The 14,191-nt window shown below is 36.5% G+C and overlaps 1 protein-coding gene across 2 annotated transcripts in view; it reads left to right on the forward strand.

Moving 5' to 3' along the window:
- IYD (iodotyrosine deiodinase) overlaps positions 1 to 10,196 on the forward strand; it is a 29,039-nt gene extending 18,843 nt beyond the window's left edge. For both annotated transcript variants that reach the window (XM_044674732.1, XM_044674731.1), the window contains 4 exons: positions 1,463 to 1,654; positions 4,372 to 4,531; positions 6,994 to 7,150; positions 9,592 to 10,196. In XM_044674732.1, the coding sequence (XP_044530667.1) occupies positions 1,463 to 1,654; positions 4,372 to 4,531; positions 6,994 to 7,150; positions 9,592 to 9,774 (692 nt within the window). In that variant the 3' untranslated portion in view covers positions 9,775 to 10,196. The remainder of the gene's footprint in view (positions 1 to 1,462; positions 1,655 to 4,371; positions 4,532 to 6,993; positions 7,151 to 9,591) is intronic.
- Positions 10,197 to 14,191: the final 3,995 nt, after the last annotated feature.

The raw sequence follows: 14,191 nt of genomic DNA on the forward strand, positions 1-14,191 counted from the left end.
AGTGAAGTTAGCAGAACCAGGATAAATGTTGATATAATGATAATATAATAGAGAAAAACAACTTTGAAAGACTTTAGAACTCTGACTAATATAATTTTGGTCATTATCATGGAATAAAAATTAAATATATCATCATCTCTTGAGAAAGTTGATAAACTTAATAAAAAGAGAGAAATACAAATTTTTGGGTATGGCCAACATGGAGATTTTTTCCGTTGGACTATGTAAACATATATTTTGAGATTTAATTGATTTGAGATTTAATTTTCTTTTTAAGAATTGTTCACTGGGCAGCAATGTTGTACAATGATCAAATGTGAAAGTTAGCTACTCTCAGCAATACAATGATCTAGGACAAATCTGAAGGACTTATGACAAAGAATGCTATCCACCTCTAGAGAAAGAACTCTCAGATGTAGATCAAAACAGACTATCTTTCACATTAAACTATTTATGGTTTTTTTTGGGGGGGTTTGGTTTTACATTAGTATTCTTTTACAACAATGAACAATAGGAAGATGATTATTCATTTATAATATAAATCAAATTGCTTTCCAACTTCAGGAGGGAGGAGGGAAGGAAGGGAGAAAATTTGGATCTTATAACTTTAGAAAATGTATGTTAAAGATTGTTATTACATGAAGTTGGGAAAATAAAATATCTTTCAATAAAATGTTTTTAAATTGTTCAGTGGGGGAGAATAGTAGTGGGAGGACCAAAGTAATAAAGAATACTTTTAAATGAATAATAATAATAAGACAGAAAGAGACAGATAGACATATTCACACAGAGAGATAGAAAGATGTAACAGAGAATTTGAGACACACACACACACACACACACACAGAGAGAGAGAGAGAGAGAGAGAGAGAGAGAGAGAGAGAGAGAGAGAGAGAGACAGAGACAGAGACAGAGACAGAGACAGAGAGACAGAGACAGAGACAGAGAGAGAGCAGAGGAGGGCGACCTGGATGATAAAAAGAATTGAATCCATATCATATTTGTTGGAAAGAATCCAAATTTTAGCCTGGATGAGGGAAGACTCAGGTGGTCATGATAGCAGGTCCTTTGATATCAGGTCAAAAATCCTTTACATTGTATATCTTCCTGTAGAAGATGATGCTTGAGGTGAACCATCAAGGAAGCTTCTAAGAAATAGAACTGAGAGTACACTCTAGGCATCCATGACAGTTCTTGCAAAACCAAACTAAACCAAAACAAAAAACCCAGAGTCAGGAGATGGAATGCCAGGTTCAGATTATAGCACTAAGTGACCTAGGGTGAGTCATTTAACTTTTATCAGCTTCAGTTTTCTCATCTATGAAACGGGAATACTAATGCTTGCCTCTTTTTCCATTGTGAGGATAAAATGATATTATTATACAGGTGAACTAGTTCTGTAGGCTGTAAAACGTTACATAAATGTAATTCTCATTATTGTTGTCATTGTCTTTATTTGCAGATGAGGATGAGTTGGACGAATCTGAAGAAAGCATTGAACATATTCCATTCTCCAGTGCACGCTATCCAGAGAATGAAATGATTAAGAGGTCTCAGGAATTTTATGAGCTTCTCAATCAGAGGCGGTCTGTCAGGTTCATAAGTAATGAGCCAGTCCCAAGGCAGGTTATTGACAATGTCATCAAAACAGCAGGTATGAGACTGTGCAGCCGGGTCTCTTGAGGCTGCCAGCTGCATGAGTGATGCGACTTATTGGAGAATTTGTGACTTTCAAACAGCTTGTGAAGCATAGTGTGATGCCTTTGGCTGCCATTGATAGGCCATTTCTAGAATTCTGTTCTTCCCATTTTCAACAATTTGACTCTCTCTAAAGAAGTAACACACATCTGTCACATGGCTTAGATGCAGATATAACAACAGCTCCTAGACTTCTGATAAATTTGAAGTGTTCAAGCAAACAAGTACTTATTTGTAAAGAAAAAAAACCAACACCAAAAAAAAAAAAAAAAAAGAACTTAAAGAACCAGACACATAGGACGTCATCTTTCCCCCTATTCTCCTCTAGGAGAATATCTACCTCCATGCCATGATTCTTTATTACAAATTCTGATTAGCTAGCATGCCCATGTGAATAAACATGGGCTTTGAACAAGGAATTTAAAAATCCCAAGCAAACTAATTTTCAGTGTAAAAGAGTCTGTCTGAAGAAGAAAGAGGAGGATTAATAATAAAATCCTTTGATTATTTTTTACCTAATGGTGTTTTGTTCCTACATAAACCACATTCTAATTTATTTAGAGATTAATCTAGTGCATGTTTGTATTCATTGTCTCTTTAAAAAAGAAATAAGCAAGAACAAGTTTAGCTTCAGTTTAAAATGGATGGATACTTTACATAGGTATTTATTTTTATGTGGAAACCAAGTCCTTCAATATATAGAAGTAGCTGCTCAAAGCATTTGCCCGGCAGCCACACATCTGGTGTAATTTTCAGAATTTACTGAAAGCACACAAATGGGTCACTCTACTGTACCAAAGGCTGAAGGGCCTGATAGCCAAAAGCTTGAACTGAATTAAATTAAATTTGAAAAGGAGTATTAAGTACTTGCCCGTGCAAGGCATTATGTGAAACTCCAGGGAAAATATAAAAAAAAGAAATAATACAATCCTTGTTCTTGTTAGACTTTTAATCTAAAAGTTATAAGATACATTCACAGAGGTATTATACTTTCAAAATACTTTTTCTAACATTATTTTATTGTTCCTCATGGTATTCTTCTGAGGTAGATAGTATCAGTATTGATATATCCATTTTACAGCTAAGAAAACCAAGGTCCTGAGATTTGTCTAAGGCTACATAGGAAGTAGCATATCCAGGAGGTGAAACTATTTTCTGACTGCTTGTACTTTTTTTTTTTTTTATGAAATCTGTTTCTTTGAAATTAAGCGATGTTGAGTTTCTCTTTGCTACTGATGCAGTTTTCTTTAAAATCTGAGAGACATTGAATTTTATTGAAATAAAGGAAATATTTTTCTTCTAATATTTGGAAATACAAAGGTAAGTGGAGGGAAGAGCTTTGGAAACAGGAAATTCGAAGCCAGGCCTGAAACTTGATGTTTGACCAGCTTCTAATATTCATTTCCAGAATAAACTCTGGCCCAAAGCACTGTTACGAAGAATAAAATGTTCTGCCTCCCATCTCAGTGTGGCATTCATTCATTCAGCAAATACTTATTAAGTCTTGGAATGGGAGGAGATTGGGGAACTCCTGCTGTCTTCTGGTTTGACCGAAAGTTTTTGAAGAGACTGGAACTCCAGAGCAGGCTCAGGTCAAGATCCAGTAATCTAGACAAGTAAGGGGTTGCAGACAGCTAACCTATTGCATCTCAGGCACGACTATGAAGCTGTAACAGTTATTTAAGCTTTCCTCTGTTGATATCATCTCCCTAACTAGATTAGAGTTTCCTTGAGGGCAGGGATCATGTACCATACGGCATACGCCCCAGTATTTTGCACATAGAAGAAAATCTATAAAGATTTATTGAGCTATTTGACTGGATTTTCATGTGTTTCAGTGACTTTAGACATATATTTTTTTATTCTCCCTTGAATGAATTTATAAATCTCTGATGAACTTTATAACTTTGCTTGCTTTCAAAGGACTTTTGGAGCTGTGATTATATCAGCAACTCAGGCAACTTTGCCTCAAATATTTAGAAGGATGGGGGTTAATCATTGCAGTCTTCAGAAGGAATGGCTTTGGTCCCCCTTAATTAATTTAGAAGCACTTATAATTGGGCTGATTTGAACAATTCACAAAATTTGGGAAGACTTTAGTGAAGTGATAGAGAGTGAAGTAAGCAGAACCAGGAAAAATATATACCCAATGTCTTCAATAATGTAATAAAAAAGAACTCCAAAAAAAAGCTAAACGTCCATAATAAAAATGACCAATCAGCCCCAGAGAAGAGATAAGGATTTATAATTCCCTACATTCATTTGAGAGATGAAGCACTCAGAGTATGAAAAGACAATGTATGTTATCAAATGGTTGGGATTTTTTTGCTTGTTTTTCTCTTTGTTAAAAGGAAAAGTTCATAGGAATGTAATAGTGAGGGAAGGAAGATAACCAAAATTAATATGATGCAAAATCACCAGTAAAAAAAGTAGAGCATCAGATAACAAAATCAATAAAATTTTAAATATGAAGCTAAATTAAAGAAAATGTTGCTGAATAAAATGAACTTAAAGGAGCAGGGAGAGGCATTAATTTGTCCTGCCACTTAATATTTTGGATTATAGTACTTGGCTTGGATGCTTAGAAGTTTTATTTCCTTCTTTCCTCTCTAATCCCCCTTAACATTCCTTTTCTGGGTTTTTATTTATTTATTTTAATTTACTTGTTCAAAGGAACAGCCCCAAGTGGGGCACACACAGAGCCCTGGTCCTTCGTGATTGTGCAAGATGAAGAAGTGAAACATAGGATCCGAATGATCATTGAGGAGGAAGAGGAAGTAAATTACAAGAAAAGAATGGGAGACAAATGGGTTAATGACCTGAAGAAACTAAAGTAAGAAATTCAATAGAATCAATATTAGGCTTTTAAAACTTAGCATGATCATAATCATAGGATGGATTCCTGAGGATGCTGGGTAAGTTTAGCTTCATTTTATAAAAAATAATTTGAGTTTGATTTTGGAGAGAATTGTGAATATTGGGTCAAGTAACACCCTATTTTTCTATGTCTGTCTGTCACTCTCTCTCTCAAATGTATTACTAAAATCTGTCTCTGTGTTTCTCTATCTCTGTCTGTCTCTCTGTCTCGCTCTCAAATGTATTACTAATAATTTAACATGGACCAAGCTTAACACTGACATTACTGAAAGTAAAATGAGAATTCGCAACTACCTTCCCTTCCTTCCCTTCCCTTCTCTTCCCTTTCCCTTTCCTTCTCCCATTCTCCCTTCTTCCTTCATTCCTTTCTCCTTCCCTCTCCTCCTTATATCACTTCCTTCCTTCCTTCCTTCCTTCCTTCCTTCCTTCCTTCTTTCCTTCCTTCCTTCCTTCCTTCCCAAGAATATTTCACTGAATTGGAGAAAGAGGAGAGACATGTTAAAAAATAAAGCTGATTTAAAAAAAAACCCAAATTTTAAGTTTAGGGAAAACAACATAAAGAATCAATATAAATGATTAAACTTGCTTAGTAACTTTATTATTAAATTAATTTCAGTACATAAAGTAATTAAATTTTTTAGTTATTCCCTCTAAATCCCCTTCAGGATTCTTTGGTTTGTCCATTCTTATTCACTTTTCCTTTTCATTAGCAGTATTTAGTGTGTGCTATTTCTTGTGGATCAGGAAGGAAATTAGAGAATTTTCCCTGTTTCTATCTTTGAACTGATGATATGACACAGGGCAACTAAACTTCTCTTTTCTTTGGATCAGGAGCAAATGTATGTGAAGCACTAATCAGTACCTGGCAGGAGAATTATTTGCTTTGATCTCTTGTGCAAAGGTCCTTTAATATTGACCTCATACTGGAAGTTACTATGATTACTATGTGTTTACAAAGTATGGTTCTATTACTAATAAACTCATATAAACTCACACCACAGACTTAGATGAATTACCTGTTTCCAAGTGGAAAGCAAAAATAGGATAAGAAACAAGTATTTGAAGTACTGGAAACTTCTCACTTTCTCAGCTTACAGAGGAGGGAAGAAGTCAGAGGCTGTGCTCATGTTGACTCAGTTGAGTCTTCTGCTTTATTATCTAAAGACATAAAGCCACTCTCTAAAAACATGATTCATAAGACTGTTTTGTGTTATGAGGTTCTGAAAAGGCCAGTGATATTGCTATTATTGTTCATATCTTCATTGGTCTATTTGTGAGAAACATTCTAAAAATTAAGTGTAAGATTTTCTCCACACCCAATGGAGATACTTGATATCTTTGGTCAGGTTTAATGTTGACACAGAAGAGAAAACTTCATATTTTGTTTCATGTTATATACTTTTTGAGTTACTGAGTTGAACGCAACAGTATGGTTTTTTAAATAGTTTGTTGAGACCCCAAAACTTCCCAAAGGTAAAGATCTCACATCCAACCTCTTTTCTAATCTACTTTCCTTCCCATTACTTCCTTTCCCACATTCTACTTTCCAGCCATTCTGGTTCCTTGATCCTGTTATCTCCTGCATCTGAGCATTCTCCGAGATTCCTCTTCATTTCTGGAACATGATCCTCTGTCTTCTCAGTCTATGGGTGCAGGAAATAACCATTCAAGCAACACATAATTGTACCTAGGATGATAAGTGGTGCAATGGGTCTGGAGTCAGGAAGGCTTGAATTTCAGCTTCAGATACTTACTGTGTTATCCTGGGCAAGTCACTTAACTCCTGTTTGCCTCAGTTTCCTTAACTATAAAATAGATATAATAACAGCATCTACTTCTCAGGGTTGTTTTGAGGATCCAATGAGATAACATTTGTAAAGCACTTAACATAATTCCTTGAACATATTAGATGCTAATTAAATGTTTATTCAAGATTACTTAACTTTAGGTTAGTTCATGAAACTTCTAAATACTCACTAAATATACTTGTAATATAAAAATTAGTCAGTGCAGAAGGGGTTTAAAAAAGAATATCTCTGACTGAAGTCATCAGGTAGGGCTCTGTGGAGGAGGGTTAGATCATGAAGAATGGACAAGATTTTGACAGGCATAGACTACATAATATTCATTAATAGAAAATTCTCAAATTCACTTAGATGACACTAAACAATTTTCCATTGAACAATTTTCTCTATTATCAAAGTTGGGCAAAGGCCAGAGATATAAAGAAGAGTAGTGGCAGTAACCAAAGAAGGAGATATCTGATAAATGGAAAAATAATAATTTAGGATTTTTGTTTCTCTTATCATTTTGTAGCTAAACAGGCAAAACAAAAATAAAATGTTTTCTAAAATTTTAATTAAATGCTCCTTTGAGGATAATAAAAGAATACAAAAGAACCACTTTTTTCCCTTTCAGAACTAACTGGATCAAAGAATACCTGGACATGGCTCCTTTTCTGATTCTCATTTTCAAAAAAGTCTATGGCATAACTTCTAGTGGCAGAAGAAAGACTCATTACTACAATGAGATCAGTGTTTCCATTGCTTGTGGTTTCCTCCTTGCTGCCTTACAGGTATGTTACTAACCTAGGAGGCCAAAAAGAAAAAAGGGGGGGAGCAGATACCTTCTGGGGATACAATTAAAGTTTTACTTTAAAATTCCTATTGAACTTCAAACCCTATGGACATTTGCAATATTTTTGTTCATTAAAAAAAACAAAATCCTGTCTGCTTTTCTAAGCAAGGTAGTTCAAGTAGAAAATATATTCAGTAAAAATGCTTTGGTGATTGGCATGACCCAAAAATAGAGTTGGATATTATTTCTAGTAATTTCTTGATTAATGACAAGATTAGAGAAATTGTAGTGTTTTTGTGTAAGTCAGTGAACAAACATTTATTATGTACTTTCTATATGTGAGACACTCTCCTGTGCTAGGGATTAAAAGAAAGATAAGAACATAGTCCCTGTCCTCAAAGAGGACATTCTAATGGCAAAATGACAATCAAATGATTGTGTACATATAAAGCGTATTCAGGGTAAATTGGTGATGGGTTCAGCCTTTCTGGTAGATACACCTGAAGAACTATGGAGTTTTCATTTAAGTTCTTTCCCTCATACATGGATCCATTATTGCCATTGGATCAGACTAGATAACTGGATAGATCTCTGTAAGAGATCACAATAAAGGGATCATAGAGATCATAAGTGAAAAAGATTAGTTTGAATTACATTGGAATTAGAAGGTCAGTAGGATGGTGAGGTTTTCTTTTTAACCAATCAATATATAGTAGAACTTAAGTGATTCTAGGAAAAAAAGGGATTAGGAATCTAACAAGAACTTTCTCACTCTGGTACTTTGTCATGACAGCCAACCCAAGGAACCCATCTACCTTTTTCCTCTTCATCCTGCCCCAGTATTTCCTATAATAATATCATAATCAAAGTTTTCAGACTGGCTGGTCTTAAAGAAGAAATATAAGAATGGATTTTCCTCCATTCTTTGAGGAGGAAGATGATAGGTGTGGAACACTGCATTAACATTGCATTAATGCAAAACTTTGTTGACATAATGGTTAGTTTCATTGATCTATTTTTCAAACCCTCCATTTTATTCTTTGTTATAAGCTTAATAGGGCTCTCCGGGAGGGTAGGGAGTATGTATATTGGTTCATGTAGATTATATAAAAATAAAAATATGATAGATAAAATGTTTACTTTATAACCTGTCAACATGGGAGGAATTTGGAATTTATCTAATTCATCCCCTTCATTTTAGAGATGAGGAAAATGAGGCCCAGAGATTTAAGTGTCTTATTACATTTCACCCAAGTAATGAATCTCAGAACTGAGATTTGAACTTAATTTTAGAACCCCTTCTACTATGCCATGATAATATGAGGAAAGCTTGGCTCTTTTATTATTTTCAAAAAAGTTCTGAATCAGTCATTTCCACATGTTCTAACATAGCTTTGCACTCCACACCTGACTTTAATAGAACAATATTAGAATTAATCTGTTTCTTCACACCAAAGATAGTCGTCCAAACATCAGTTCTTGCCAAAACAGCGAAGGCCATAATGGCTCAATGCTAAATATATCTTCTGTGGAGCTAGAGTCGCATTAGAATCCAGCAGTCACAGATCTTTTCAATCCTTTCTTCCTCTCCCCATTTCATTTTGCTGTTGAGTTTGCTGCCCTCTAGCTTTCAGTAAGTTCTGTTATGAATGGTCCTACTCTCACCCTTTTCTACACATGACAACTGAGGTTTGTGAGAGGAGGAAAAAATGATTCCAGACAGCCCCCACCTGGACAAACTGAATATTGATTGCCTGTAATCTTCAGAGCTGTCCGGGATCTGTGATGTAAGAGCATCTCCGGTACTCCATCTGCCATTGGACTTAAGCATTTTCAGGGGGCCACAAGGGTCTGTTCAACCTTGTTGACATGTAGTTTTGACCACATAATTTCAGATGAACATATGATTTTAGCAATATGGCATTGCTTTTCATCATTTCTTTCATCTGAACTGGACTTCCTAAATAGCTGTCCCTGGAAAATTATGCCTTTATTTCTCTTAGGCCAAAATATCAAAGAAGATTAGTTTTCCATTCCTAAAAAAATATGAGATAGGAAGAGCTGGGTTCAAATATCTCTTCAGATAGATATTAGCTGTGTGGTCTTAGGACTAAGCTGCTTAACCTCTTTGTACCTTACTTTCTTCATCTGTAAAATGAGGGATTAGACTCAATGGCTTCCAAGATCCCTTCCAGTTCTAGAATTATACATCTATGAGCCTATCATGTGTAGGAAGTGTATGGATGAGGGGTCTTGGGATACGGAAGAGACTAATTATTTATGGCACCGCAGCCAGCCTTCAGTCTTTTTTGCCCTATAACTTCTGAGCAATATAGAGGTCAAGGACTTGAAGATCCTAGAAGGCAAGTTAAGACTTGAAAGGACCCCAGAAAAGAGGCTTTCCATGGTGACTTAAGCATATGACTTCTCTCCTTTTAGAATGCAGGTCTTGTGACTGTCACCACCACCCCTCTGAACTGTGGACCTCGTCTAAGGACACTGCTGGACCGCCCTGTCAATGAAAAGTTGCTGATGCTCCTCCCCGTTGGGTATCCCAGTAAGGATGCCACGGTTCCTGACTTAAAGCGAAAACCCCTGGAGGAGATTATGGTGGTTGTATAGACTGGAAGTTTCTCCCTTGCCTCTCTTTTTTTCCTGTTTCTTTCCTTCTTCCATTTACCCCAAGCTTAGCAGTCACTCAATCTAGATATTGATAGGCTTGTGTAGTACTTTGTTTCTCAGAGGTGACAGCCACAGGGTATGATCAATGGTTCTAACATCTCAAACACTTTGGATCTGATGCCTCCTGAGGCCAATGGACAGTGTGATGAGGTGAAGAGACAACATTCTAATTAAATGCTATTTGCTGTCACATTTCACACCCCTACTGCCGAATGGAATTCATGTCTGCCTTAAGATTCCATGTTTATTTTATGCAATAATTAATAGTTTTGTTGGCTTGAGAAAAAGCAAAGAATTACCAGAAAATTCAATGAGTTTCTAGGAAATTTAGCTTTCAAAATGAAATAAATTTAGACCATACACACAGTTTTTCCCCCTTTAATTTCCCATAGCTTTTATTTAAGTGGGTGCTTTTAGCTTATTTTATTTTTTGCTGTACACCAGTCGGGACTTTCTATTATGAAATGGCACCTCTGGGACACACTGTTTTTAATGTGCACTACTGAATTCTTTGCCATTTTTCATTTGTTCTTTTCCTGACGATTGCACCCACCATGGCACAAGGTACCCAGTGAGGTAGAAATAGCTATTTAACAAGTAATAATAGCTAACATTTATGTAGCACTTAGCATGTGCCAGGCATTGTGATAAATTATTTACAACTATTATCTCCATTTGATCCTTACAACAATCCTGGAAGGTAGATGCTATTATTATCCCCATTTTACACATAAGGAAACTGAGGCAAACAGGGACTAAGTGACTTGCCCAGGATCACACAGCTGGTAAATGTTTGAGGCAGGGTGTGATCTTAAATCATCCTGACTCCAAGACTAGTTCTCTATTCACTCTGACATCTATGTGGACATTGCCTTTCTTGAACCTCAATTCCAAAAGCTAAGCCATTCCTGAGCTAATGGCAGCACCTAATAATTTGTATAGGAAGTCTTTTAACCCTAGTCTCTTCCTAACCATTTTGTTTCCTTAAAAAAAATTCATTTGTGGAACTATGCTCAAAGGGCTTTAAAAGACTGTCTGTCCTTTGATCCAGCCATGCCATTTCTGGGGTTATACCCCAAAGAGATAATAAGGAAAAAGACTTGTACAAAAATATGTATAGCTGTGCTCTTTATAGTGGCAAAAAATTGGAAAATAAGGGGATGCCCTTTGATTGGGGAATGGCTGAACAAACTGTGGTATCTGTTGGTGAGGGAATACTATTGTGCTATAAGGAATAATGAACTGGAGGAATTCCATGTTAACTGGAACAACCTCTAGGAATTGATGCAAAGTGAAAGGAGCAGAACCAGGAAATTATACACAGAGACAGATATGCTGTGGCACAATCAAATGAAGAAAGAATGCTATTCACATCCAGAGAAAGAACTGTGGAAGTAGAAACACAGAAGAAAAACAACTGTTTGATCACATGGGTTGATGGGGACATAATTGGGGATGTAGACTCTAAACAATCACCCTAATGCAAATATTAATAATATGGAAATAGTTTTGATCAATGACATATGTAAAACCCAGTGAAATTATTCCTTGGCTACGAGGTGGGGTAGTTGGAGGGGGGAGTGGAGGGAAAGAACATGAATCATGTAACGATGGAAAAATATTTTAAATCAATTAAGTAAAATTTTTCAGAAAAAATTTAATTGATCTTTTGTTTTTATATCATCTTAATTTCCAAATATATCCCTCCACTCTTTTCTATCCAGAGAACTATGTTTGTAGCAAAGTTTGTAAATGCAAGAGAAAAGAGGTTATCTATCAATCCATTCACCATGTATATGCGCTATATTCCACACCTCTGGCCTCCTATTTCTGTGAAGAGGGAGAGAGATGTGTTTGCTCAACTCTTCTCCAAAACCAACATAGGCTATTTGAAATACTTAGAGTTCAGTTAAACTCTGTTTAACTATTTGCATTATTGTATGACTTTCTTCCAGTTCAGTTTATAGACATTTCTTAATTGTCTTCTACGTGATAAAAATATTGTGAGGTACCTAGAGTGATATAAAGATAATAACACACAAGGAGGTTATGCTCTAATAGACAGAATAAGATTATAGGAATTAGACATGGAAGGGAATTTGGAAATTATCCAGTTCAATTTCTCCATCTCATTTTACAGATGAAAAAACTGAGGCTGAGAGGATTTGATATGTCAGAGCTGGAACTCTGACTCCAAATCATGCCTCTATATTGTTGCTGCCTGGTCCTGTACAGAAACATATTCTGTTTTACTTTGAAGTTAAGTGCTGTGGAATTTCAGAGGAGGGAGAGATCATTTCCAGACTAGGGATTAGAAAAGTGGAAAAGGTGGCAAATTTGTTTCCAGCACTCTTTTGACCCTTAGCTTATCGGAATGACTGAGGGGACAAATTAAGTTCAAGGCCAAAGAACATTCCATACCTTTCTAGGGTCCAGCTAAACTGTTCCACCCATTTCCCTAGATTTTCTGGTTGATGGAGAAGTTAGCGTGGTATGGTTGTATGGATATGGAGTCAGAGGACCTGACTCTGAAACTTCAAATTCAAAAATTCAAATACTGACTGAAACTTATTACCTGTGTTACCTTGGCAAGTCAATTAATTTCGGGGCTTTAGTTTCCTCATTTATAAAATAAAGGGGTTGAACTAAGTGACCTCTAAGTTCCTTTCTAGCTCCAAATCCGTGATCTTAGACATGAGCCTTTGCCCATGTTCTTGAGAACAGGGTTTGTTGTTCAGTCATTTCCATCATGTCCACCTCTTTGTGATCCCATTTGGGGTTTTCTTGGCAAAGATACTGGCATAGTTTGCCATTTCTTTCTCCATCTCATTGGACAGTTTTGGAACTGACAGAAACAGGATTAAACAACTTGCCCAAGGACACACAGCTAGTAAGTATTGGAAGCTAGATTTGAATGCATTAAATGCATTAAAAATGAATCTTTCTGGCTCCAGACCCAGCACTCTATCCACTGTGCCACTTAGCTGCTCAATCAGTATGGTATGACAGAGCAAACACTGACCATTGAGTCAGGGGATCTGGGTTTAAATTTTACCTCTGACATTCCCTATATGACTTTGGACAAGTCACTTAATATTCTTGGCCTCAGTTTCCTTATTTGTAAAAAAAAGGGGTTGGGCTAGATGACCTCCTAAGGTCCTTTCTAGCTCTAAATCTGTGTTCTTTGACATGAATCTTTGCCCATGTTCTTGGGAATCAATGTGGTACAATAAAGCAAACACTGACCATGGAGTCAGAGGATCTGGGTTTAAATCTCACTTCTGATACTCCCTTTGTGACCTTGGATAGTTGCTTAGCCTTCATAGATTTCAGCTTCTCAAATTCAAGAAGAAGGAATTAGACTAATGGCTGCTGAGGTTTTATTTTAGCTGTAGATTCTTTCCAGATCTTTGATCCCTTCCCCAGGGAGATCCACCCGGTACAGATTTACAATAGAAAAATGCCTTCCATGTACAATGTCAATTGCCCATGATGATTGACTCCTCATCTAGCTTCTGCTCATGATTGTAGAAGGACTCTGCCTTTCACAGGGCCCCAGGATGTCAGAATTTAGTGAAATTTGTTGATGAATATAGAGATTTCATTAGTAGAGACAGGATCAAAAGGACAACCACAGGGAAGACATATGACAATGACAGCATAGCTTAGCCTTAACATTACCCTGCAAACATCTCTGAAGTCTCAGCTCTGATTGAGACTAATTCTGTTCACATCATTGATAAGAGAATTGCAGGCAATCAGTTGGAGCTGAAAATCTGAACACCCTGCCAGTCCAAGTCTTCTGTGTAGAAATTTAGGGGAAGAAGGACAGTCTTGGCAGGGAGTATTAAAGGTACCCTGAGTCCTTCACCTGTAGAGTAGATAGTGAGTTTTACTTTGGAGACTTTCTAGAGACTCAAGAATGGGAAGATTGCCTGAGGAAGAAATTCAGCATAAGAGCCAGTGTGATCTCACTCCCTTGAGAGGGCTTGTGGGTTGTACTGAAAGAGAAAAGCTCAAAATCCATTTCAACAGTGCCTATCCTTTTTGAGAATTATCTCAGAAAATTACCCTCTTACCAATGGAGGACCTTAGGAATCTCTTAAAGGAACTGGATAGTATTATCATGGATTCCCATATTCCCCATGCCTTATACGTTATGATAGAAAGAGAAAACTGGGCAGATCATGAAATGTGGGGGAAATTGATCTTTGAGTAAGAAAATTAATGAGTAAGAAAAATTAAATAAAAGGATCAGTTCTCTCTAGAAAAAACTCAAGATGTTCTGGACAGCCATTTTTTTTTAAACCCTTACCTTCCATCTTGGAGGCAATACTGTGTATTGGCTCCAAGGCAG

The sequence above is a fragment of the Gracilinanus agilis genome, chromosome 4 (assembly GCF_016433145.1).
Source record: "Gracilinanus agilis isolate LMUSP501 chromosome 4, AgileGrace, whole genome shotgun sequence".
Lineage (NCBI taxonomy): Eukaryota > Metazoa > Chordata > Mammalia > Didelphimorphia > Didelphidae > Gracilinanus > Gracilinanus agilis.